The sequence below is a fragment of the Peromyscus californicus genome, unplaced genomic scaffold (assembly GCF_007827085.1).
Source record: "Peromyscus californicus insignis strain IS unplaced genomic scaffold, ASM782708v3 Scaffold_4__1_contigs__length_199733344, whole genome shotgun sequence".
NCBI classification, from domain to species: Eukaryota; Metazoa; Chordata; class Mammalia; order Rodentia; family Cricetidae; genus Peromyscus; species Peromyscus californicus.
Genome location: NW_026294562.1, coordinates 7,746,802 through 7,773,660, shown reverse-complemented (window position 1 = coordinate 7,773,660; position 26,859 = coordinate 7,746,802). Strand labels below are relative to the sequence as shown.

The 26,859-nt window shown below is 37.4% G+C and overlaps 1 protein-coding gene across 3 annotated transcripts in view; it reads left to right on the top strand.

Annotated features, from left to right (window-relative positions):
• Positions 1-26,859, top strand: part of Shoc2 (SHOC2 leucine rich repeat scaffold protein) — an 88,524-nt gene that overhangs the window by 27,019 nt on the left and 34,646 nt on the right. For all 3 annotated transcript variants that reach the window (XM_052712485.1, XM_052712483.1, XM_052712484.1), the window contains exon 2: positions 16,081-17,018. In XM_052712485.1, coding sequence (XP_052568445.1) covers positions 16,316-17,018 — 703 coding nt within the window. In that variant the 5' untranslated portion in view covers positions 16,081-16,315. The remainder of the gene's footprint in view (positions 1-16,080; positions 17,019-26,859) is intronic.

Below are 26,859 nucleotides of genomic sequence, written 5' to 3'. Positions count from 1 at the left end.
ATCAGTTACTTTGATGGTGGTGGGGTGGTTATGAAGACAAGGTCTTACTATGTAGGTCTGGCTGTCCTAAGACTGACTCACTGTGTAGACCAGGCTGACCTTGAAATCACAGAGATCAGCCTGCTCTGTCTCCCACATGCATGCTGGAATTAAAGTTGTGTGCCATTAAGCTCGTCTTGACCAATTACTTTAGAATTTTGACTTATACAGCTTTTAATATAAATCAAAATGACTTTAACATCTTAGTAGCTCAACAAATGTGTGTGTGTATGAGAACTTCATTATAAATAATGCTAGTTATAAATAATGCTAGATATTACCAGCCATTTCATTGAGGGTCAGTTAATAACGAATGCATGAAGAAATCTAGAAAAATGAGTTGAGCTCTACTTGACATGATGAGAGTTTAGAGTAACAGTTTACATTAGAGGTTGCTTTAAATATCTGATAATTTGAGGGTCTTGCTATTAGAAGTTGGAAGGATTCTATCTCATTTACTGCTTTGGTCCTCATGTATTTGTAGTTTTGGCCAATGGGAAGGGAGTGTGCTCCCATTTGCAACTTTCTTACCTTTTCCCCTCACTAATCTTTCAGTTTGTGACCAAAAGGTGAAGCCAGAAGTTTCTCAAGTTTCCTTTAGTCTAGCAAGGGAGTTTTTCTTTATTGATTTTATTGTGTTGCTAGTGACCTTCTGATAATTAATTTTTCATTTTCATTTTTAAATCTAGCAATCAGCTGTTCCTTTTTCTTCTTTTCCTTTATAGAATTTGAGTACCCCTAATCTTTACTTCTCTAGTGCTCCAAATTGCATTTTAGGATTTGTTTGTTTAGCACTTGCTATGCAGAACAGGCTGGCCTTGAATTTATAAAGATCTGCTTGGCTTTGCCTCTAGACTGCCACCACTCCAGGCAGATTTTAGATGTTTTGACTAGGGATGCTAAAATGGGAAAGTTTATGCAAATTTTCCAAAATTCAGAAAATTCGAAAGTTTAAACCACTACTGGTCCCAAGTATTTTCAGTAAGGTCTACTTTACTTAACTTGTACAGTATACTTGTGGTTATCCAGCTAGAAAACATAAAGTTTAATGTTGGTATAAGCAACAAAGAGAAAATTACTTGAATAAAAATTGAAAATTGAGACATGGATCCATCCACTTTAAGCAAGTGGATCCTAGTTTGAAGGAGGAATGTACCAGGAGTGAAATGAGTAAAATTCAAATTTAATATGTATATCGTTATATTTGGAGAAAAGTGCTTTGAGGTAAAGGAGAGGAAGGACGCCTTGATATAATATACATTATAATTTCATATTTTATGTGTACTTTAATAGATGTTTGTAACAACTTTGGGGGCTGAGAATGTAGGTAGTTCAATGGTAGAGTGTCTAGCATGTGGGAAACCTTCTAGATTTGGTCCTTGACATCATAAAAAGACAAACCAAAAAGTACCTAGTGCTTTTTAAAAGAAAGTTGAAACAGTGGCTTTAGAAGTTAGGGGGTGGCATAAGAAGAGGTTACCCTGAAAACTAGAGGTATATCAGAGTAATATAACAAGAGTTTAACTTAATTTTTTTTTTTTTTAAAGAATAGGCACTTCCCAAAGTGGCTCTAACACATACTTAATGTCTGTATTTGGTTTAAAATATAGACTTTGCCATTTTCTGTTGATATATTTCCAAGATGATAGACAATTTAATCAGTTTTTTGGCAGTTTAGTGGATAACTTGCAGTTCTTTCAACACTGTGCTTCAGGTTTATTCATTCAGTAGGTTAATCACAATTTGTGAAACTTGCCGCCAACCAAGTTTCATCTGTAACGTACAACAACTCCAAACAATTTTTTTTTTTTTTGTATAAAAGAACCATAGTTTTAGTGTGTGACATGTATGCATGGTTTTAGTATGCATGGTTTAGGAATTTGAAATATCCTTGCTGGGGCTCATGAAGAGAAAGAGAAAGGAATAAAATACATGGAGCACAGGGAAATTGGGGAAAACGATTTTGTATCATAACATAGTAAACCCTCAGAACTTAGCATAATATAAAAATCCTTAACTATAATGTTCCCTTTCTCCCTTAGTCACAACTGGGAAACAGTCTTCTCTGTTTAGCTCTTCTTAGTGTTCTTGGATCTTTCTGCCCTTAATGTGTTTTCTCATTGTGGAAAGTTCTTTGATGATTTATCCCCCTACATAAATATAAGCACCTTGAAAGTAGGAAACAGGATTGTTTTAAATCAGTATTTACATAATGCTTCCCACATGGGAGGAACTTGGCTGGCATATTCTTTCCCTAGGATTTTACTTGGTGTCGTCTTTTGCTTGACTCTGCCCAGCCCCATCTCTTAAGTAATTTTTTTTCTAAGTTTTCTTCTAAAAGTTTTAACACTTTTTTACATCAGGTCTTTGATTCATTTTGAGTTAAATTTTATGTAAAATATGTGATTTAGGGTTTTAAAAATACCTATTTCATTTTTTGCAGTACTAGGATTGAACCCAGGGCCTTATGAATGCTAGGTGAGTACTCTCTACCACAGAGTAGTGCTCCCTCCCCCTTTCTTTTACTTTTTCATTTGAAACTAATAACTGCTAGATTAATTGTAGTGAAATAGTTCAGCAGTAGTGCTTGAAGCTGTGTATAAAGTTTATAAAAGAAGGAGATAATCCTAAGAGTTTCCAGATAAGGAAGTTTGTAGATGAAGAAAAAAGTGCTGAATTTACTGAGTTTAGTTGGTCTTCTTGCCTTTTATTTTGTGCTCCCTAGGGACTCACAGATGCTAGATAATGGCTCTGTCTCTGAGCTCTGTCCCCAGCACGTGCACATGTACGTGTGTGTGTGTGTGTGTGTGTGTGTGTGTGTGTGTGTGTGTGTGTGTGTGATACTTGTCGGTAGCTGGAAAGTTTCTCTCTGGGTCCGCCAAGCCCCTGCAATCCTGCAGCACACTTATAAAATAATCACTCAGACGCTTATATTAATTAAAACTGCTTGGCCGTTGGCTCAGGCCTACCACTGACTAGCTCTTACACTTAAACTCAGCCCATTTCTGTTAATATATATGTTGCCAAGTGTTCTGTGGCTTTACCTGTGTGCCTGTTACATGCTGCTCCCTGGATGGCAAGCTGGCATCTCCCGACTCAGCCTGCCCACTTCCCAGAATTCTCCTCTCTTTGTCCCGCCTGTACTTTCTGCCTGGCTACTGGCTAATCAGTGTTTTATTTATCAATCAATCATAGCAACACATTCACAGCATGCAGATATCCACAGCACTTGTCACAGCATGCATGGGGGCCAGAGGTCAGCCTCTGTCGGTCCTCACCTTCCACCTTGTTTGAGACAGGGGTTTAACTTGTTCATTCCTGCTTATGCTAGTATTCTGTAGTTATAAGCATACAGGTTTTGTGTGCATGTGATTGACTATACACAAGTATTTTATTTTTGGAGCTAATGCAAATGAAATTATGTTTTAAATTTTGGTGTAAATTTTTTTGTTTCTAATTTGTTCTAGGACTGAGGTGGACTCATTTAGTAGTTTAAAGGAAGTTTTGGATTCCGTTCGGTGTCATACAGACAATCATGTCTGCAAACGAAAGTATATTTGCTCTGTATGTGTGATCCTGCTCCCTCTCCTTTTTCCCTCCCCCTTTCTTTTTGCCTAGCTAGGACTTTGACAACTCTGTAGAACAAGTGTAGTAAGAGGAATTAATTTTCAACCATGTTCTTGAAGATTTTTGTATTGCTGTTCATGAAGATTATTGACCTGTATAGCTGCTTGTGCTTAACTCATTTGTCTAGTTTTGATATAGGGTACTTTGTCCTCAAAATGATTATTCCTTGGAGGAGATTATGTAGAATTGATATTCTTTTTTAATTTTTTGAACTTTTTATTGGGATATCATGAGTGGGAACCATCACCTTAGGGCATGCTCCTGAACTGATACTCTTATTTGGATGTTTCTCACAATTCATTGGCACATCTGTGGCTGACGGTTTCCTCTTTTGGAAGGGTTAAAACTGCTTTCAATTTCTTTTTAATTGATAATTATTCAGATATAATTAATCTTGAGTTTTTATAGTATGTGATTTCAAAGGGTTTAGCCCATTTTTATCTGTTGTACATCATTACAAAATTGTCTTCAAGTGTTCTGTTGTCCCTGTAATATGGGCTCTTCAGTGATTTCTCCCATTTGCCTGTTTTTGTCTTTGTCAGAGTTGATAAATGTTTATCAGTTTTATGAATTTTTAAAAATTGAGTTTCTGCTTTTTTCGCTTTGATTTCATGGGTTTCTTTTTGCCTATTTCTTTCTACTTTCTTTTGATTTCATTTACTTTCCCAAGTATCTGGATGTGGGAATTTAAATTATTGGATTATATAGTCTAATATTATCATTCAGGTTTGAATATTTCCCACTAAGATGCTGCTTACATCCTATAGATTTTGATATTTTTCAATTTCATTCTGCTTAATGAATAATTTTCCTTGTTAACTTCCTTCTTGGCCCAAGGATTATTTAGCAGTGTGTTCATTTTCATAAGTTTGAAGAATTTTATTATCTTTTCTGCTTCTGCTTTTTAGTTTTATTTCTTATTGTCAGAGAACATACACTATATGATTTCACTTCTTTAAAATTTAAAGTTTCTTTATGTTTTAGGATAAAATCTATTTTGTTATATATTGCATGGACCCTGGAAATACATGTGTATTTTACTTTTATTTTCTATTCATCTAGTTACTGTTGGTTATTCTATAGTGAGGTAATTCCCCCATAGGGGTGTGTGTGTGTGTGTGTGTGTGTGTGTGTGTGTGTGTGTGTGTTTTGTGGGTGTGTATTTATTTTACTTTTTTGGTGTGTGTGTGTTGTGTTTTGTGGGCTAGAGGTCAGTAATCAGATTCTTCCTCAGTTGTTCTCCACACCAACTTTTGAGACAAGGTCTCTTACTGAACCTGGATCCTTTAGTCAGACTAGTTGAGTAGCAAGCCCCCAGGATCTCCACCCCAGCCCCAGGATCACAGATGGATGCTGTCATTGCCAGCTTTTATGTGAGTGCTGTGGACCTGAATTCCAGTTCTAATGCTGTGCAGCAGATACCTTACCAACTGAGCCATCTCCCCAGCTCAGGTCTTTCTTCTTTTCAGATGAAAATACTTAGCATATTTTGAAGCTCTATAGTTTTGACAACATGCATTTAGTGATGTATTATTTTCTTAGAGACTTGACTATTTTTATATCAGCTCTCTTTCTGTCCCTGGTAATACTACTTTGATATTGATTGGTTAATTCTAGATTTTGTTGATTGATATTTACATGCTATCTTTTCCCATAGGTTTTTTTTTTATAACATATTTTTATTCTTTGAGAATTTCATACACGTGTCCCTTCTCCACTCCAGTTCTTTTTTTTTTTCCTTTAACCCACAGTCCAGTTAGTGCTGCTTATATGCACACTGGTGTATTGACATCCTCTAGAGCATGGGCAGCCTACCAGGAGGCACACCTGTTAAGAAAACTGCCTCTACCTTCCCCAGCTATCAACTATCAATAGCTTCCAGCTAGGGGTGGGAATTTCTGAGCCCTTCCCTGCTCATACTGGCTTGATCTTATGCTGGTCTTGTGGAGGCAGCCATAGCCACTGTGAGTTCACCTGTACAGTGGCCTTGTCAGGCCTAGAAAATGCTGTTTCACAACAGTCCCTCCTCCAACTGCTGGCTCAATTTGTACCCTCTCGTCTTTGATCTTCCCTGAGTCCAGCAGGGAGGAAGCATGATAGAGATGTCTCATTTAGAGTTGGGTACTCTGCTGTCATTTATTCTGTTCATGGTGACTAGTTGTGACTATACTAACCACCATCTTTTGTAAAGAGAGTTATGAGGGTTGAGAGCTGCACCAATCTTTGGGTATAACAATAATCATATTTAGTAGACAGTTTGCTTCTGTGTTCATTTAGTAGTCCATAATCTTCTGTGACTGATTCAGCCCCAGCTTCCTGGCCCAGTTTCCAGTACCAGGCATGAGGTTCATCTGGAGTCAGCCCTAAATCCAATTTATAACTGCCCCTTGTGTCTTTATTGACTTTTTTATAGATTATTTATGGTACTTAAAATCATTCTGTCTTTTTAATTGTATATTACTATGTGGGAACTGTTTAGATTTAACATTGTTGTGCTTGGATTTAAATGTGCTGGCTTATAATCTTTGTATTCTCTGCTGCTCTGTTGATTACCTCTGTGAGTCTGCTGGGAGACCAGCTCCCACCTTTTGAAGGGTTTTTGGGTGGAGGAGAGAGGAATGAGAAAATATTAGGTGGAAAGATAGACCTAGAAGATGAGGAGAAAGATAGAGACACAGAATAGCTTTGGGTGGGCCTGAGTCAATACCCAGCAGCCCCTTCGTGTATTCAAAAGGGCTTTTTATAATATGCTAAGGGGAGAGACAAAAGACCTCCCCCTTGCAAGATCAAAGCACACTGTAGAGCCAAGTGTAGCCCCTTCCAAACACCTGGTAAACATACCCATGGCCAAGTCATCTCCTTATGTAGCCCTGCTGGGTAAAGCAAACTCAGATTTTCTGACCTTAAGTAATTTCTCACTAGATAGCCTCTGTGGGCCTCCACAATTACCTGAACATTATCTTAAGGATTTCATTTTATCTGTAGTGATTGTATATATCCTTATATTGTCTCTTCCTCCTTGTGATTAATTTATGTCTTACAGTATCTGTTCTTAAATTTTTTTTTTTTTTTTGGTTTTTCGAGACAGGGTTTCTCTGTGTAGCTTTGCGCCTTTCCTGGAACTCACTTGGTAGCCCAGGCTGGCCTCGAACTCACAGAGATCCACCTGGCTCTGCCTCCCGAGTGCTGGGATTAAAGGCGTGCGCCACCACCGCCTGGCTTGTTCTTAAATTTTTTTTTGTTTTTTGTTTTTTTTTTGGTTTTTCGAGACAGGGTTTCTCTGTGTAGCTTTGCGCCTTTCCTGGAACTCACTTGGTAGTCCAGGCTGGCCTTGAACTCACAGAGATCCGCCTGGCTCTGCCTCCCGAGTGCTGGGATTAAAGGCGTGCGCCACCACCGCCCGGCTTGTTCTTAAATTTTTATCACTCTCACTTGTATCAAAATTTTACCGTTGCAAGGAGAATGTTCTTAGCATAGTTGAAGTCTCTTTCTTTTCATTTTATGATATTGCCATCTTGACTGTTAACTGTTTGTGTTGACAGCCATCTTTGCTTTCAAAAGTAAAACATTGAAGAAGAGAAACATTACATTTTATTTATCTATTTTCTTTTACCTTCTCCATTGGTCTTTCATTTCTTTTTTAAAAAATTAATAATTTTTTACTGAGAGTAGATTCTTATACAATATTTCCCGACCACAGTTTCTCCTCCCTCCACTCCTCCCAGCTCTCTTCCTCTCACCTCTCCCCTTGACTTACTCTCCCTCTGTTTCCTCTTCAGAAAAGAGCAGGATATCAAGAGACAATAGCCAAATGCTACAAAACAAGATACAATAAGACAAGGCAAAGATCTCATATTGAGTCTGGACAAAGGAACCCAATAGGAGCAAAAGAGTGTCAAGAGTGGCAAAAGAGTCAGAGACACACCTGTTCCCACTGTTAGGAGTCCCCCAAAACACCAAGCTAAAACACCAAGCTAACAGCCATAACATACTCAGAGGACCTGGTGCAGACCCTTACAGGCCTGGTGCTTGCTTCTTCAGTTTCTCTGTGAGCTCATGTGAGCCCTGCTTAGTTGATTCAGTGAACATGTTCTCCTGATGTTATCCGCGCCCCACCCCCACCTCCTCTTCTGTGGGGCTTCCTGATCTCTGAGTGGAGGGACCCAATGGAGACCTCCAGTTTAGACTCTCCGCATAATGGCTGGCTGTGGGTCTGTGCACCTACTCCTAAAGCTGCTGGAGGAAGCCTCTCTAGCAGACTATCATTAGGAATCATTTCATTATTTTTTTCCAGTTGTGTTTGGTTCTGCCCTAGGGCTCTGGGCTATTCAGTCTCTGGTTCCTGGCCATCCAGGCAGTGTAGGGCATGGGCTCTTTCTGGTGGAGTGGGCTTCAAGTTGAATCAGACGTTGGTTGGCCACTCCCACAAGTTCTGCCCCACCAATGCCCCAACACATCTTGCATGCAGGACAGATTGTAGTTCGAGGATTTTGTGGCTGGTTTGGTCTCCAGGTTTCTCTTTCCCTGTTTTAATGCCAGTATCATGCATTTGTTTGTTTGTTTTTTGTTTACTATAGCTCTGTAGTACAACTTGAAATCAGGAATGGTGAGGCCTGCAGCAGTTTGTTTGTTTGTTTTGTTTTGTTCAGGATTGTTTTAGCTATCCTGGCTGTTTTTGTTTTTCCATATGAAGCTGAGAATTGCTCTTTCAAGCTCTGAGAAAAATTGTGTTGGAATTTTGATGGGGATTGCATTGAATCTGTAGATTGCTTTTGTTAGGGTGGCTGTTTTAATTTTGTTGATCCTATTGATCCATGAGCTTGGGAGATCTTTCTATCTTCTGATATTTTCCTCAGTATCTTTCTTCAAAGACATGAGGTTTTTTAATCATACAAACCTTTCACATGCTTGGTTAGAGTTACCCTAAGATTGTTTGAGGCTACTGTGAAGGGTGTTGTTTCCCTGTTTTCTTTCTTAATCTGTTTGTCATTTGTATAACGGAGAGCTACTGATTTTTTTGAGTTAATCTTGTATCCAGCCACTTTGCTGAAAGTGTTTATTAGCTGTAGGAGTTCCCTAGTGGAATTTTTAGGGTCACTTATGTATAGTATCATATCATATGCAAATAAAGATACTTTGACTTTTTCCTTTCCAATTTGTATAGACTTGATTTCCTTCAATTGTCTTATTGTTCTAGCTAAGATTTCAGGTACTATATTGAGTAGACATGGAGAGAATGGACAGTCTTGTCTTGTTCTTCATTTTAGTGGAATTGCTTTGAGTTTCTCTCCATTTAATTTGATGTTGACTATAGGCTTGCTGTGTGTTTAGTATGTCTCTTGTATCCCTAATCTCTCCAGGACTTTTATCATGAAAGGATGTTGATTTTGTCAAAGGCTTTTTCAGTGTCTAATGAGATGATCATTTTTTTGTTGTTGTTGTTTGTATGGTGGATTACATTTACTGATTTTCATTATGTTGAACTGTCTCTGCATCTCTGGGATGAAGCTTACTTGATCATGGTTGATGATCTTTTTTCTGTGTTGTTGGATTCGGTTTGCAAGTATTTTTTGAGTATTTTTGTATCTATGTTCATGAGGGAAATTGCTCTGTAATTTTCTTTATTTGTGTGCTTTGGGTATCAGGGTAACTGTGACCTCATAAAATGAATTGGGCAATGTTCCTTCTGTTTCTATTTGAGGAGTATTGGAGTTAACTCTTTGAAAATATAGAATTCTTGACTAAAACCATCTGACCCTGGGCTTTTTTTTTTTTTTTTGGTAGACTTTCAATAACTTCTTTTTTTTTTTTTTTTTGGTTTTTCGAGACAGGGTTTCTCCGTGTAGCTTTGCGCCTTTCCTGGAACTCACTTGGTAGCCCAGGCTGGCCTCGAACTCACAGAGATCCGCCTGGCTCTGCCTCCCGAGTGCTGGGATTAAAGGCATGCGCCACCACCGCCCGGCTCAATAACTTCTTTTATTTCACTAGGGATTATAGATCTATTTAAATGGCTTGTTTCATCTTGATTTACCTTTGGTAAGTGTAGCATGAATCTTAGAGTCTTATTAATAAAATCAAACCTGGGACCAGTTATTGGGGTGAAATGCTGGATGGTCAGAGAGACAGAACAAGCCACAGCTAACCTCACCTGGCCAACTTCTCAGCTGGTCTTGTTTCCTCAGACTGGAAGCCTCTGTGTCCTCTTATCCGAATGGCTCTCAGCTGAACTGTGCTGCTAGAAGCCTGAAAGCTTAACCAGCCAAATGCTTCTGGGTTCTGGTCCTCACGCCTTATATACCTTTCTGCCTTCTACCACCACTCCCTGGGATTAAAGGCTCCCTTTCTGGGATTAAAGGCGTGTGTCACCATGCCTGGCCGTTTCCAATGTGGCCTTAAACTCACAGAGATCCAGAGGGATTTCTACTTCTGGAGTGCTAGGATTAAAGGTGTGAGTGCCACCATTTTCTAGCCTTTGTATCTAGTAGCTGTTCTGTCTCTGACCCCAGATAAGTTTATTAGGGTGCACAATATTTTGGGGAACACAGTACCACCACAGGTAAGTGTTACCTATCAAGAAAATTAACCATTTCTTTTAGAGTTTTCAATTTGGTGGAGTACAGGTTTTTAAATTATGTCTTTATGAATCTCTGGATTTCCTTAATATCTGTTATGTCCTCTTTTCATTTCTGATTTTGTTAATTTGGACATTCTCTCTCTGCCTTTTAGTTAGTTTGGATAAGGGTTTGTCTATCTTGTTGATTTCCTCAAACATCCAACTCTTTGTTTCATTGATTCTTTGTATTGTTCCCGATTTTATTGATTTCAGCCCTTAGTTTGATTAATTCCTATCATTTACTCCTCCTGGGTGAGTTTGCTTCTTTTTGTTCTAGAGCTTTCAGATGTGCTGTTAAATTGCTAATATGAGATCTCTCCAATTTTTTTTTTTTTTATAGCACTTAGTGCTATGAACTTTCCTCTTAGCCTTGTTCTCATTGTGTTCCATCATTTTGGGTATGCTGTATATTTATTTTCATTGAATTCTAGAGTGACTTTAATTTCTTTTTGTTTTTGTCTTGGCCTGTATTTCCTTCAGTAGAGAGTTGTTTAGTTTCCATGAGTTTGTAAGCTTTCCGTTGTTGTTGATATCCAGCTTTAATCCATGGTGGTCTGATAGGACGCAGGGAGTTATTTCAATTTTTTTTGCATCTCTTGTGACTTGCTTTGTCTGAGTATGTGTTGAGTTTTGGAGAAGGTTTCATGAGGTGCTGAGAAGAAGGTATATTCTTTTGTGTTTGAGTGGAATGTTCTATGAAATGTTAGGTCCATTTGGTTTATAACATCTGTTAGCTCTCTAGCATTTCTGTTTAGCTTTTTTCTAGATGACTTGTCCATTGATAAGAGTTGGGTATTGAAGTCCCCCCATTAGTGTGTGACGATTAGTAAGTGATTTAGTCTGTAGCAGTGTTTCTTTTACAAAAGTGAGTGCCCATGTATTTGGGACATAGATGTTAAGAATTGAAATGTCATCTTGGTGTATTTTTCTTTTGATGTATATGTAGTGTTCTTCCCCATCTCTTTTGATTAATTTTGGTTCGAAGTCTGTTTTGTTAGATATTACCACAGTTACACCAGATTGCTTCTTAGGTGATGTCTATCCTTGATGTTTCTCGTATGCAGCAGAAAGATGGATCCTGTTTTGTTTCCATCTGTTAATCTGTCTCTTTGTTGAGGAATTGAGACCATTGATATTGAGAGATAATAATGACCAATGATTGTTAATTCCTGTTATTTTATTGTCGTCATCCTTGTTGTTGGTATGTATGTGCATTGGGGCTTTGCTTTCTTTTTAGTTTTGCTGGTATTAGATTGCTTTCATAGGTGTAGTTAACCTTGATTTGGATTTTTCCTCCTAGTACCATCTATAGGATTGAATTTGTAGATAGATATTGATTAATATCTTATTCATCTGTGGTGATTGAAAGTTTTGCTGGCTATAGTAATTTGGGCTGGCACCTGTGATCTCTTTGAGTCTATAACACATCTGTCCAAGTTCTTTTGGCTTTTAGAGTGTCCATTGAGATGTTGGGTGTAATTCTAAAAGGTCTGCCTTTATATTTTTACTTGATCTTTTTCTCTTGCAGCCTTTAGTATTTTTACTTTGTTCTGTATGTTTAGTGTTTTGATTATTATGTGGGGAGGGGTCTTTCTTTTCTGGTCCAATCTCTGTGGTATGTCCTTCTTTAGGTTGGGGAAATTTTTCTTCTATGACTTTGTTGAAATATTTTAGGGCCTTTGAGCTGGGATTCTTCTTCTCTCCCTACTATTCATAGGTTTGGTCTTCTCATGGTGTCCCAGATTTCCTGGATGTTTGTGTTAGGGACTTTTTGGATTTATCGTATCTTCAATACCTGAGATTCTGTCTTCCATCTTTTGTATGTTGGTGAAACTTGGCTCTGTAGTTCCTGTTCACATGCCTAAATTTTTCATTTCCATAATAACCTCAATTTGTGTTTTTTCTATTGCTTGCATTTCCATTTTCAGTCATGAACAGTTTTATTCTTTTTCCTTCAACTGTTTGTTTTTTCTTGACTTTCTTTAAGGAATTTATTGTTTCCTCTTTAGGACCGCTAGGTTTTAAGGTCTTTTTCTTGTACTTCAGCTCTGTTGGGATATTCAGGGCCTACTGTGTTAGCATAGCTGGACGCTGGTGGAGTCATATTGCCCTGACTGTTGTTATGTTCTTATGCTGGTATCTGGGCATCTGGGTTTGGGGTGATTATAGGTCTAGGAGGTGCTGATTTCTGGATTTGTCTTTGTTGGGTAGGTGTTGTTCCTTGGTTTCCGTTTCCTCTCTAGATTTTCAGAGTGTGTTGCCTGTTTTACTGGCTTGTGCTGCTTGTTTGTTCATCCGGAATGCTTGTTAATGTTGGAGGCTCGGGGAAGGGGAGGCCAGGGGGAGATGGTCTCTTGCAGTGCTTGGGATGACCCTGAGGATTAGATTTGGGATAACAGAAGAGTGGAGAGGGTCAGCAAGCAGCCTGCTTGGTCTTCAGGCAGATGTGGCCTATGGTTGAGCCAGGATGTTGGCTCAAGTTGGGGGCCAGGATATAGTAAGTGTTGAGTTTTAGAAACCTATGTCGTGATTTTACTGAACTTTTCTTTTCTTTTTTTTTTTTTTTTGGTTTTTTTTTTTTTTGGTTTTTCGAGACAGGGTTTCTCTGTGTAGCTTTGCGCCTTTCCTGGAACTCACTTGGTAGTCCAGGCTGGCCTTGAACTCACAGAGATCCACCTGGCTCTGCCTCCCGAGTGCTGGGATTAAAGGCGTGCGCCACCACCGCCCGGCGAACTTTTCTTATATTGACCAGTCCAGTGAGTTTTACAGTTTTTGTTTATTATGATTTTTAGTTGTAAATTTTTCTGATTATTTCCTTGTATCTTTTGTTCTGAAACGTTTTAAATGTTTGCTTTCAAGAGTGTGCATAATTATTTGTTGGAGCCTTTTTATTTTCCTGAAGTATTTTATTCTTATCAGATTATTCAACAGGATCTTTTGATATCTATCTACTGATCATCTTTTCTCTTTAGAGTCAGTATTTTCTTAGTTCTTGGTATAATGAATAATTTTAGATTGTGTCATAAACATCTTGAGAAACTGGTTTCTATATGTCTTCAGTTTTCTCAGAGAATTGGTTCCAAACAAATGTCTTGGCCCCTATTGTGGCCATTAGTTCACTTAGTTTTCTGAGCCTTTTCAGTTGTACTCTGCTCTGCCCTGCTTCTGTCCTTCCTAATACTAACCTCATATACAGATAAGCAGTAAGTATCCTGTGTAACAGTTAGGTCCTCAGAGCACTTGTTTTGATTTCACAGGAGTTATGTCTGGGAATACTAAACATATTGAAATAATCTCTTTCTGTAGTCTGCTCCTCTGCTTAATATTCTCTTCTGCTGGGAGACGATATATCGTTTATTCACTAACACTTGTTTGGTGCAGGGCAAGAGATCATCAACAGAGCTCTTCCTCATCATACAGCTTTGCGTGAGGAGAAACAGGAGGGACAGGGAGAGGGCACCACTTTGACCTGTAATTAACTCAGTGCAGGATAGAAGAGTCAGCAGGCTCTTCTTCATACTCCTTAGCTGCTGGGCTAATGTGAAGGGGGATGTATGCATCTTTTCTTGAAGCTAGTACAAAGTTGGAATGATTGACAGGCTTTCATTTCAGTTTTTGTGGCTCCAGTGGCAGTGAAGGGGTGCTGAGAAATGACTTATTTTGTGTTAAAATATAGTCACACCAGTACCATCCTACAATGCCCCCCTCTCCACAGTCCTTTGACTAGAAAAAAACTGTTCTTGGAACATTTCTTTATTGCTGCTTGTTAGTGTCCATTGGTTGTTGGCCAGGCTAGGATATAAAGGAGGCAAAACAAACAGCAAAAGAAAAGAAAGCAAAACAACAGGAAAATCTCAGGGAACTACCTACTAGGTAGTTCCTAGAGTCTTATGGTCCTTAGTCTGCCACCTTGTCTGTACTTTTCAGAGTCTTTTTCTTGTTTTCTTATGAATTTTATCCACAGTTTTAGGTTGTGATAATTAGAAGTAAGGAGTAATGAACATTCTTGTCTGGAGCCTAATGTGTCCATTGTAATTCAAGATATAATATTTAAAGCTTTTATGTCTGCAGTTAAGGCAAAAGAAAATGTTTAGTACACATGGCCTACTGACCTTTAAAAATATTATGATCTTTATAGTTTTTATACTGACTAATTTTTTGTTGTTGTCTTTAAACAATATTCCCCTATATGTATTCATGGTCCTGCCTTGGCCTCTCAAGTGCTGGCATAGCAGGTGTATGTTACCACACTGGTCCCAATGATAGATTTCCCCTTTTTATTAGCTTATATTTAGTGTGCAAAGTAATGGGTTTCATTATGAGAGTCATATACATATATGTAATGTTCTTCAGTCCTATTCATTCTCTTCACCCCCATCCACTCCTTTTGCCCCCTTCTAAAGATGTATTTTTTTTTTTTTTTTTTTTTTTTTTTTTTGTTTTTTTGTTTTTCGAGACAGGGTTTCTCTGTAGCTTTGCGCCTTTCCTGGAACTCACTTGGTAGTCCAGGCTGGCCTCGAACTCACAGAGATCCGCCTGGCTCTGCCTCCCGAGTGCTGGGATTAAAGGCGTGCGCCACCACCGCCCGGCTAAAGATGTATTTTTTAAAATTCATTTTTAATAACATCCAGGAATAAGTGTCAATATCCTGTAAATAGTCCATCTCAGTGTTACAATACAAAAGGAAACTGATGCCCACTAAAATCCATTTGATTTTATTTAAGCCAACTTGTCTTTAGTGGGTTTTTTTTGTTTTGTTTTGCTACCTGGGATATTTTGTTTTTACTTTTCTTGGATATAGATTTTTTTTCTCACATAATATATCCTGGTATGGTTTCCCCTTCCTCTACTCTTCCCAGACTTATTAGGTTATGCTGTCTGACTAACAAGTCTTAGAGGTTCCTTGTCCAGCACTGCGATTATAAGTATACACCATCATGCCTGCCTTTTGACATGGTTGCTGGATTAAACTCATGTGTGTATAATTGTTTGACAAGCACATTACAAACTGAGCTATCTCCCCAGTCCCCTTTTATACCTAAAAGAATTTTGTGCCATTAATCTTTCGTTTTCAGTTTCTAAAATATAGATAGCAGTGGAGATGACTTTTTGTCACTATTTCCAAAGGTAGCCCTTATATCTCCATGCATCAGAATCAACTAATATGCTTATTATAACTCTTCCTCCTGGACTATGTACCTTTTCCCCTTACAAATCTCACTTCATTTGTTTTGTACTTTTCTTTACCACTCCTTAGTCTATGTCAGCTTTGAGGTCTTTACTGTTGTCTAAAACCATTTGGTTAGTAGTATAGATATAGCAGAGTCAGTGTATTTGTTAAGTACAGGTGATGGATATGTGCTACCTAATTTGTTCTAGATTCTGTCAGTACTCCAAAGATTAATGAGCTAGTTAGTTAAAATACTAAAAACAAAAGGTATTTCTGTGCTTCTGTGTCTGTTTAATTGGGGATAACAATTTATTCCTAATAGGACTGTTACAGTCTCAGGTTAAAAAAAAAAAAAGAATCCAAGTTAACTATGAAACAAAGTTTTGAGAGCTCAAAAGTAGGCTAGATTACAATAGCTAATAATTAAGTACTTTCTATGTATAACTCATTTAGTATATGTAAGTTCTGTGAAGGGAGGTCTTATGTGTTCTGCTAGCTTTTGTCATTTGCAATAAATGTTTCCTGATAGAGGGGACTAAGGAAACTGGGAAATTCCACAGTGATTGCTTGGAGAGAATTTCCATAATGTAAATTATAACCTAAGGTAATTTACTGCTGTGTTGTGTTTCAGGAATTTTAATGAATCACTGACTGATCAGCACCGTTTTACCAATTGGACTGAGTTATCAGAAATGGGCATAGTGCTTTTAGAGCCAACATGTAACAGATGGATGCAACTCCAAGCTGATTACGTCTTCATGCCAACACTCTTTTAACTGTACAGGATCTTTGTCTCTTCATCTTTGATCTGGATTGCTGGCAGATAAAAGGAGTTCATGTAGTGTTTTGTTTAAGCTTGAGTCACCATGAGTAGTAGTTTAGGCAAAGAAAAAGACTCTAAAGAGAAAGATCCCAAAGTGCCATCTGCCAAGGAAAGAGAAAAAGAGGCAAAAGCTTCTGGAGGTTTTGGGAAAGAAAGCAAAGAAAAAGAACCTAAAACCAAAGGGAAAGATGCCAAAGATGGAAAGAAGGATTCCAGTGCTGCCCAACCAGGGGTGGCTTTTTCAGTCGACAATACGATCAAACGGCCAAATCCAGCACCTGGGACTAGAAAAAAATCCAGCAATGCGGAGGTAATTAAGGAGCTTAACAAATGCCGGGAGGAGAACTCGATGCGCTTGGACTTATCCAAGAGGTCTATACATATACTGCCACCGTCAATCAAAGAGTTGACTCAACTAACAGAACTTTATTTATACAGTAACAAATTGCAGTCCCTTCCAGCGGAGGTGGGCTGTCTAGTAAATCTCATGACACTGGCTCTCAGTGAGAACTCACTCACTAGTTTGCCTGACTCTCTTGATAACTTGAGGAAGCTGCGGATGCTTGATTTACGGCATAATAAACTGAGAGAAATTCCTTCAGTGGTCTATAGGCTCGATTCTCTCACCACTCTATACCTTCGCTTTAATCGGATAACTACTGTGGAAAAGGACATCAAAAACCTACCGAAGCTCAGCATGCTCAGCATCCGAGAGAACAAAATCAAACAGCTTCCTGCCGAAATTGGTGAGAGGATCTGGGCTGCTATTTGTAGTACTTGTTAGCTAAGTAATTTTGTTGAGTGCTTTCCATATTAGAAATTTCTCACCTTGACTATTTTATTGACTTAAGTGAGTTTTAAAACATGCAATTAGACCTTTCTCAGATAACTGAAATCTGCTTTCTCATGAGAGAAAAATGAATTTAAAAGAGATTTGCCTAATTTTTAAGTTACCTTAGCACCTGTGTTTTAAGTATCTTTCTAGTTATATTTTATATCAGCTGTATATTGCTATATCAACTTTACTATTCTGACCTTCTCTTTGTCTGAAAAATGTTTATTCAAATTTGTACCACTTTCCACCTGATTACCACAGACAATTGTTACATTACAGTTTTGTGAAAGAACACGCCATAGGAAATTAGTTCCCCACCCCATTTTTGAAAGTACTTATATGTTCATTAAAAATAAAGTGTAGCAGCTGGGTATAGTGGTGTGCAGCACCCAGGAAGCCCATTCCAGGATGATTACAGGAGCCCAAGGTTTGGGTTCCATCCTGAGCAACATAGTCTCAGAAACAACAATAACAAACAATCTAATACAGACAGGCAGAAAAGAGACCTATAATGCATGCATTGCTATTGACAGTTTGATAGATTTCATTTCAGTCTTATGTAGTAAATAAACTAAATTATACTGAAACAAAGGAAAACTTAAAAGAATGGTATAGGAGGAAAAAGGAGCGTAGATGTGTAAAAAGAAATCAACTCTCCATCCTTTTGAAATAAATTTTGGAGCATCTTTTTAGTAATGGAATAAATTTCTGAACCATATGGAATATATTAATTCATTAGCAGTTTTTTGAGAAATTTATAAAGATAATGTCTTTGAGCCCATTTGATAAGGTTTTTAAAATATCAAAATAAAAAAATGGATTTGGGAACTTCAGAGAAGTTTTTCATTTTGTTATAGGCAGCCTGTTTGCTTATGAATAACCAAAGATGAGTTCAGTGTTTTGTTAACTGAAGAATTGTCTTACAGTAGATGATACAGGAAACTTCCTGACTTTTAGGTTCTTTAGCTCTCAGGGTTATAGTGTTCTCTGTTTGACTTTAAAAATATTAGTTAAAATTGATGTGTTTTATTATATTATATATGACTCTACACACTTAAAAACTAACTTTATCTTAAGCAACTTCCAGCCCTAATCAGAGAAGTGTCTCCTTACAGAGAGCATTGGCGCTGTCTTAGTGTTCTATTGCTGTGCAGAGACACTATGACCACAAAATCTCTTAGAAAAGCATTAATTGAGACTTGCCTAAAGTTTCAGAGGATTAGCATGACAGCATGCAGGCAGGCATGGTGGTAGCTCAAATTTCTACTTCTAGGTCCTAAGCAGTAGGAAGAGAGAGATCCTGGGCTTGGCATGGACTTCTGAAACCTCAAAGCCCACCCCCCAGTGACACATTTCCTCCAGTAAAGCCATACCTCCTAATCCTTTCAAATAGTACCACTCCCTGGTGACCAAGCATTTTGGGTGTATGGGGGCCATTCTTATTGATACCACCACAGGAACCTCAGAGACTCATGATTGCCAGGATGTAGAAAATAAACCACTTAAGTGGACCCAGCCCTAAACAAATCACTCTGTTACCACTCTTTTTTTTTTTGTTTTGTTTTGTTTTTCGAGACAGGGTTTCTCTGTGTAGCTTTGCGCCTTTCCTGGAACTCGCTTTGGAGACCAGGCTGGCCTCGAACTCACAGAGATCCGCCTGGCTCTGCTCCCAAGTGCTGGGATTAAAGGCGTGCGCCACCACCGCCCGGCTATCTGTTACCCCTCTTAAGGCCCAGTGAACATCACTGAAATGGGGCTAGAAAGTCTGTAAGAACCAGATGATAGAGTGAAGGGCTACGAAAAGCCATTCCCTACATTGGATACAACTATTCACATCAACTGCAGTTTCCTACACTGGGCCCACACAAGAGCAGTACTGTCAACACCCACCAGGCTCCAGTAGACAGCTCCAAACCCATGGTCACACAGATGGCCCTGGCTAATCTTTGTGGGTCACAAAACAAAGCGAATAGACAAGACTGCATGAGAGAGATTTGTGGGAAAGGGGAGGATGCACAGGTTCGTAAGGACCTGAGTGTAAGAGCAGTCAGCATTCAAAGGGCACATCCATGAAACTAAAATACTATAATAATAAAGAAAATTAATTTTTTCTTAATATATTTAGAAAATCCAATATAGATATTTTAAAGTAATGTGCATATACAGTATGATTCACTCCTGAATTATTAAAATAGTCTCAAAAAAAGTCAGTGGGTGGAAATGCTTCATTCTGTCTCCCATAGGAAAGTAGCTGTTGAGTGACATGCTTTAGTATTAGCTTCAGTCAGAATTTAATTTTTGCATTTAGCTCCTTGTTGACAGAAGTTTAGGCTATTGGAAGAAGAAATGCTGATTTTTCTCTAGAAATGTACAGTAGTCTTTATCTAAACATTGTTTGGTGTTTGTATTATACGTGGTCCTCAAAGTTCAGTTAATTCACAAGTTTTCTCTCTTTAGGATTTGCTTCCATAGGATTTGCTCTCAAATACCTGGTACTAAAGAAATGTCTTTTTCTGGGCATGGTGCTGCACATCTGTAAGCTCAGCAGTTAGGAGGCCACAGTGGACCCTTCTCAACACCAAGCAGAAGTAGAATGTTATATAGAAATAAAAAGCTGGGGGTGGGGAGGCACATGAGCTGGAGCTGTTTAATGTAGGGGCGAGGTGAGCCACAGTACTGCAGCTCAAAATCAGCATTCACTTGGTATGCTAATGGCGCCGCCGTAGGCCATTTGTCCTGAGTTTCTTTTGGACCTGACACTTTCTTCTTTTTTAATCTTGAAATGGGCTCTTTATTGTACAAAAAGCAGTCAAGAACTTCTATTTCCAGAGAGAAATAGGAAATAGCTATTCCCTTAACTGTTCTCATTGGTTCTTTTGAGTTCCCAGTTAAAGACATGGTTTTGAACAGTCTCTTCCTGAATGGAGGTATGTTAAAATGGAAGTCAGAGTTAGAGGTTAGTTCAGGATGCTATGGACAGTGAACTTTTACAGCATTTTATTTTTCTAGGAAGACTGTGATTATTATGTTTTGAAACCAGAAATAAACCTCATCTTGGTCTTATAATTTCTTTTCTCTCATTGAACATGTCTGGTTTAGAATTTTTTAAAGTAATTTATTAAATTACAATTTTCAAAAATATTTTTATGCAAACAGCTGAGTTAGAATGTTTATGAAAGTATTTTTCTGTATTATATCAGTAACATATTACATGTTTATACAGCATCAATTTCATATGTTGATTGTCAAAAGAACTTCTTTGCTAGTGGAATAATCTAATTGTTAAAGAGTATGCCTTTTGCAGACCATGATCATCATTTCTTCCCATTTAAAAACAACTCACACAGGACAGGAGAGATGGCCATCAATGAGTACTTGCATAAAATGGCATGGTGGTACTGGCTTTTAATTGCAGAGCTGAGGAGGCAAAGATGTGCAGATGCCTGGGTTCCATTGAGCAGCAGCCAGCCTGACAGTGAGCCTCAGGTCCTGAGGAGAAAGGACACCTAAAGTTGTCTTCTGGCCTCCATCCCCTGAAACAAAACAAAACAGCCTTCACAAAGATATGTGACAAGAAAGTAAAGTCAGTAGTATTTTTTTTAACCTGTTTGTCGTAACATTTATTGAAAATAAAGTCAATTCATTGCACTTTGGCAGTGTTATAGTTTATCTAAGTCAAGTGGTATGTAACCAGTATGTAATAAATGTATAAACACTTGTTCATACATAATATAAAATAAACAGAATCAGTGGCTTTTAAAAAATTGAATGAACTTAGTATACTTTGTTTCTGATGTGTAATTTTTCTTTGAATTTTTTAGATGATCAATCTTAGGCCTTCAGTATATATGACTTGAATTGAATTTACTGAAGCCCAGTATTTACTTTTTAAAAAACTATTTTGCTATTTTATATTTCAGTTTAGTATTCTAATAGATTTATAAGTCATTGTATTTTTAATATCTTAGTATCATATTTTAGCATTCTTGTGTTAAAAAAATTAGTGTTATTTCCAGTATTACCTTAAATAGTAAGCCTTAATCCCCTAAGAAAATTTTAAATTCTTTTAGTTTTGCCAGGAGCAGTAGAATTGCTTTTATGAATCCAGGCATTCTTTATTAAAAATATTATTTGAGTGTTTTTTTTTTTAAACAAATGCCAGTAAATAACTTTACAGGAAAAAGGAAATCCATAAAGAAAGGCCATAGGTGTTATTAAGTAATTCCTTTTAAAATAAAGAGGCCATAGGTGCTAATAAGTAATTCTTTTTAATAAAGAGGCCATAGGTGCTACTAAATTAACTCCTATGAATTGGAGATCAGTAAGAAATCTTAGAGACTAGGAAGTGAAGTGTTCCTACATTGTCAGGTCTTTCACTAAGATAATAAACACCTGGAGGATAGAAGCTCTCATTATTGTTAAAAGAGACAATAAGAGAATTAGAAATAGTATTTGAGCCAGAGAAGTATTAAGATTGTCAGTTTCTGTGTTGCTTGAAGTGTGAGAGGGAGACAGCAATCATTGTAACCTTAGAGTGTGTTGCTCAGTCACAGGGTACTTAGAGGAGTCCATGAAGTAATTCTGTAAACAAGTGGGGAGCAAGGGTATGCTGGAGTGTCAGGTCTTTGTGTCTCTGTCTGAGTCTGCTGGTCAGTTGATCCCATTTCATTCAATATTTATTTCAAACTTTTTTCTTTTTTGTGTGTCTGCATTATATTTGAGTGTTATTTTTGTTCCATATCTTCTTTTTTTTATTTTGTGAGGATCATTTTTTTTCTTGTGGAGCTCATTTTTAGTAGTCTTTTCAGTATTATTTTTTAGTTCTGTTATCTCTTGCTTTTGTTTCTTTTCTTCATCAGAGATCATGCTTTCTATATCTGAATGCTTGGTTACATTTTAATTGGATGTCAGAGCATTGTTGTGTCTAGATTTTGTTGTATTGCTTTAACTAATTCTGCATGTATTTTGGCCTACAGTTCAATTACTTTGGAATCAGTTTCTTTTGTGTTTTCCTTTTCAGCTTTGGTTACAGTGGTGCTAACTGCCGCTTGTTTAGATCTAAGTTTTCCCCACTATACTTTTCTCAGGACTCTTCCAGGTAGACTGTATTGTATGAGGGTGTTTCTAAATGGCAGGAATTCAGACTGTTCCCAGCCATGTGCCACTATGATTGGGAATTGTTGGATTGCTTTTTATTGGCTCTTTGCCAGACCATTCTTCAGTTGCTTTCTATATGGTGATTAGGCAAATTCTAGGTGGGACCTCCTTTCAGGTTGTATGAATGTTATTACTACGCTCTTGTCACTCACATTCTTCCTTAAAACAGCTTGTAGGCACTTCAGTTGTCTTGACTCTGTAGTCCTTCTCTGCTTGTTGTAACTTGTGACTTACTCCTGGGTAGTAACTTGGCAACCAGAAGGCTCATACACTTTTCCTTGGTCTTGGAGAGCATGGTCATGTTTGGCTCGTCTTGTCTACTGCCTAGGAACCATTTTCCTATATACTGGGTTCATTTTCTAGTTCTTTATAGCCATTGTGGTTCATATTTACTTCTAGTAATTGTTTTCATGGTTTGAATGGATTATGTATGATGATTTGGATGAATTCTCTTAACACTCTCTCGTGTTAAAAGTTTGTTTTGCTCCACAGTTAACTTTTCTTGAAGTAATTTTAACCTTGCAGAGACTTGGATTTAGCTCTTAGGGGTTTTGCTTGGTTATGTCCTTAAAAGCCTAGTAAACAGCCTTAGTCTTGAGCTGTGACTTTTCATTCCTCTGGGATACAGCTCTTTTGATACTGTTTTCTAATCCTTCTGGCTTGGCAGGGCTGCAGTTCTAAAATGGCACTGTAGTTGGCAGCTATAAGAGGTCTGATCTGCTCTTTTTACTTTCAAACTATTGTTTCCTTTTCAGGCTCCTCAAAAATCTTCCCTCACGTGTCATTAATTTTTGAATTGGACAGGAGTCTGAGGAGTTTATGTACTGCAAATTTTGGCATTCTGTTCTTTGTGATTTTTCTCTTTTCTGCTACTAAAGTTAATAACTCTGAAGTGCATCCCCTGGCTTCTCAGACTAATAGAACTCTGGCTTTTGATGAGATTTTTTTCCACAGGCAGATTTATGAGTAGTGTCATAATAAAAATGTGGATTTCATGTAATTCTTTTATTAGTTATCTCTTGAGTATCAAAGCGTAGCTCTTAAAACAGCAATTATTTCAAATTTTTTGGTTCATCAGTCAGAACTGTCTTAACTGGACTTCTAATACAAGATTGTTTTTCATAAGGTTTCTTACTCAGGTTAGCCAAGGCCCACCTGGGAAAGGCTCCACACTTAGGTTCAAGATGTCATTGTCAGGATCAGCTGACAATGGGACCTTGCTTCATCAAGGAACTCAAGCTTTGAGAAATCAGAGTATAGCAAGGTGGAAGTCATAGTCTTTTGAAATATAATCACAGATGTCACATGTCATCATTTTAAACATATTTTGCAAGTTGCTCTGCTGTGGAATAACCCTCTTGTATACTGTAAAGATTTGTCACTCGAATTGGTTTAATAAAACACTGATTAGCCAGTAGCTGGTCAGGAAGTATAGGCAGGGTAACCAAACTAAGAATGCTGGGAAGAGGAAGGGCCAAGTCAGGAGTCATCAGACACAGAGGAAGCAAGATGAGAGTGTCATGCTGAGAAAAGGTACAAAGCCACGTGGCTAAACGTAGAAAAGAATTATGGGTTAATTTAAGTAAAAGAGCTAGTTAGTAAATAAACCTGAACAACCAGCTGAGCATTTATAAGTAATATTAAGCCTCAGAGTCAATTATTTGGGAAGCGGCTCTGGGTATTTGGGAGTTGCTGGCAGGACAGAAACTTCCACTTACATTGCTTGTTTCAGTCCACTCGAGGGATAATTATTTAATCAGTATATGAATTAATTAAATATTAAGTAAATTAAATATTACAACAATTACTAGTAGTAATAAGTATGAACCATAATTGTTAATGTTCTCTGCTTTAGGGATTGAGTTCTTTCAGTTCTTGGTACTCTTTCTACCTCTCCCAGTAGCTCTTACAGTACTGTGTTGGTTGCTGTCTAGTTAGAGTGACTTACCCTAGACTCTTAGGTTTCCTCTCTGAGAAAATAGACTTTTGGAACAATTTTCTGATTAAATGTCAGTTTAAAATCCTCAGTTTGTACTTCATTATCTGGTCAAAATGGTTCATATTCCTTAGTTTTATATTAATAGGTGCCAGATATTTTTGCACTCCCATGCCTTAAGTTCTGACATGTATGTGCTTGTTTTATTTTTCATCCTGAGTGCCCTCATCATTTTCAATTTTTTTTTTTTGCTGCTTCATTTTTACTTACAGCAATTTTATCCTATTCTTTTGATTCCTGATTCCATGCTTTCTGTAGTGTAAGTTTCAGAATATGGAGACTTGCTTTCTTTTCTGCTGACTCCAGTCAGTGCACAAGATTTTCTTTAAAAGACCAGCTAGTTAAGTCATATCATTAAAGATCTTTAACCAGCTGGGTGTGTTGGCACATGCATGCAATCCCAACACTTAGGAGGAGATCCTGGTCTTAAGGGTTTGAGGCTCACCTGGTCTATACAGAAAGTTCCTATCTCAGAAATGAACAAACCTGAAGGAATCTTTATCATGAATGACTTTGAAGATCCAGAAGAATGGCTCTTAATACTGAAATTTCTAAAGTAGGCAATAAAAGGCCAGTTTGGAATACAGATTCTCTTTAGCTCACCTCTGTCATTTATTTATAGTCTTACTAACTTTCAGTTCCATTTGATATATTGTATTGTAGTCTGTTTCTTCACTGTCTAGTGTGCTACCCAGAAAGAGAATGCATAGTCTTTTGTCTGAATTAATGCTCAGGTAGTAATAATCTCTTTCCTCTTAGATTTTAGAAATGTGTGTGATTGTACAATCGTCATTGAGATTGTTACCTGAATGGCCGTATGTAAAGTGTGTGTGTGTGTGTGTGTGTGTGTGTGTGTGCACATCATATTTAATCAAAGACTATTCATAAAATTGGGAAGCCTAGGCATGAGCCAGATAGTTTTCAGGGATTTAGTATTTAAGCATTTAATCCCTGAAGTTTCCACAGTGGGGGGAAGCAGAATTTTTCTCTCCCTTATTTTGCCTTTCTGCTTGATGCACATGAGTTTACATCCCAGTTGGCTTACTTCTGGACAGTAGAAGTCACATTACTGTTGCCTGGATGTGGAACACTGTCTTTCTGTATCATAAACTCTCACCAATTAGAATAGTATAGTATAGAATAGTATGAATGATTCTAGTTTGAGTTATCAACTTTGGGAAGAGATACGTCTAGCATATTTTATTGTCTGATTATGGAATGGTGTCATGCTTAGAAAGTATAGAAAACATTGTAATTTTTCTCTAGAGACAAGACAAAAATATTTTTAAAAATTTGGAAACCATTATTTTATACTTTAGAGAACTTCTGTAGAATAAAATACTCTTTCCCTAAAATGTGTTGAAGGCTATCCATTTCTGCAACTTTTACAAACCAAACCCTCTTGTAGTTTTTCTATCATGGTTTAGATTAAGTGTTCAAAGAATTGAGGTCATGCTTTTATATATCTTTTTATTGAAGAATATTTACAGAAGATTGCACCTGTCAGTGCAGTGAATGTTTGCAAACCATGTAATCAGCATTTTAGTTAAACAACACCAGTACTAACCATTGACTCCTTCCACTATCATTACCTCTAGCCGCTGTGTTCATTAAGGTAACACAGCATTTGGATGTGTACAAAAAATACCTTAATTTTACTTGATTGTATAGGAATGAAGTCATAATGCATATATGCCTTTATGTGTGTTTGGCCTCTTCTATTTGGCATTATTTTTCTATGTTGTATAAAGTTAGAGCATGTGTATTTGCGTTCCTACTTGAATGATAGTATGAATATACCAACATTTAATCCTCTTGTTTTTCTTCAGTGGTTTTTAAATAGCAGTTAATGCAAGTATTACTGTTGTATATTAACACTGATTTTGGTAAACTTATGGACTTGCTTCTATTAAACTTAGCAATAACAGTGAAATTGATGAGCTGTGTCTACCCCCCCCCCCCCATTTCTTTTACTTTTACCCCGTCATGTTATTTCTTCTTCTTGTAATATCTAGGTAGTTTTTGCTCATTTTGTATATTCGAGCCTTTTACAATCCACTCAGCTGAACTTGTGTTTCTCTTTACCCATGATGATATGTATGTTATATGTGTGTTCTACTCTGCACTTTTTGTTTGTTTACAGTGTTCTACTTTTTATAGGGTTTTTTTGTATATAGATCATAATTTGCCACAGATGTTTAAGCTTTTTGAGAAGAAACACTGTCACACCACTAAGGTTTTTTTCCCCCATAAAACTGCCTTTGAGATCCTCTTTCCAATTTGTAACCCTTACACACATCGGAATGTCTAAAATCAAAACCACTGATAATCTCTAATTCAGATGAGGATTCTTAACCATTTTGAATAGGAATGCAAAATGGTTCAACCATTTTAGATGACAGTTGTCCCTGTCTTAAGAAGTTAAATGATGTCACCACAACAATATATTTAGCCATGCCTGCTTCTAGGTATATACCAAAATGGGTTAAAGTTTGTGTTTACATAAAAATTTATACATGAATATTTTAATTAGCACCTTTATTATTGCCAAAAATAGGAAGCAACTGAAATGTCTATCATTGAGTGAATGGGTAAACTG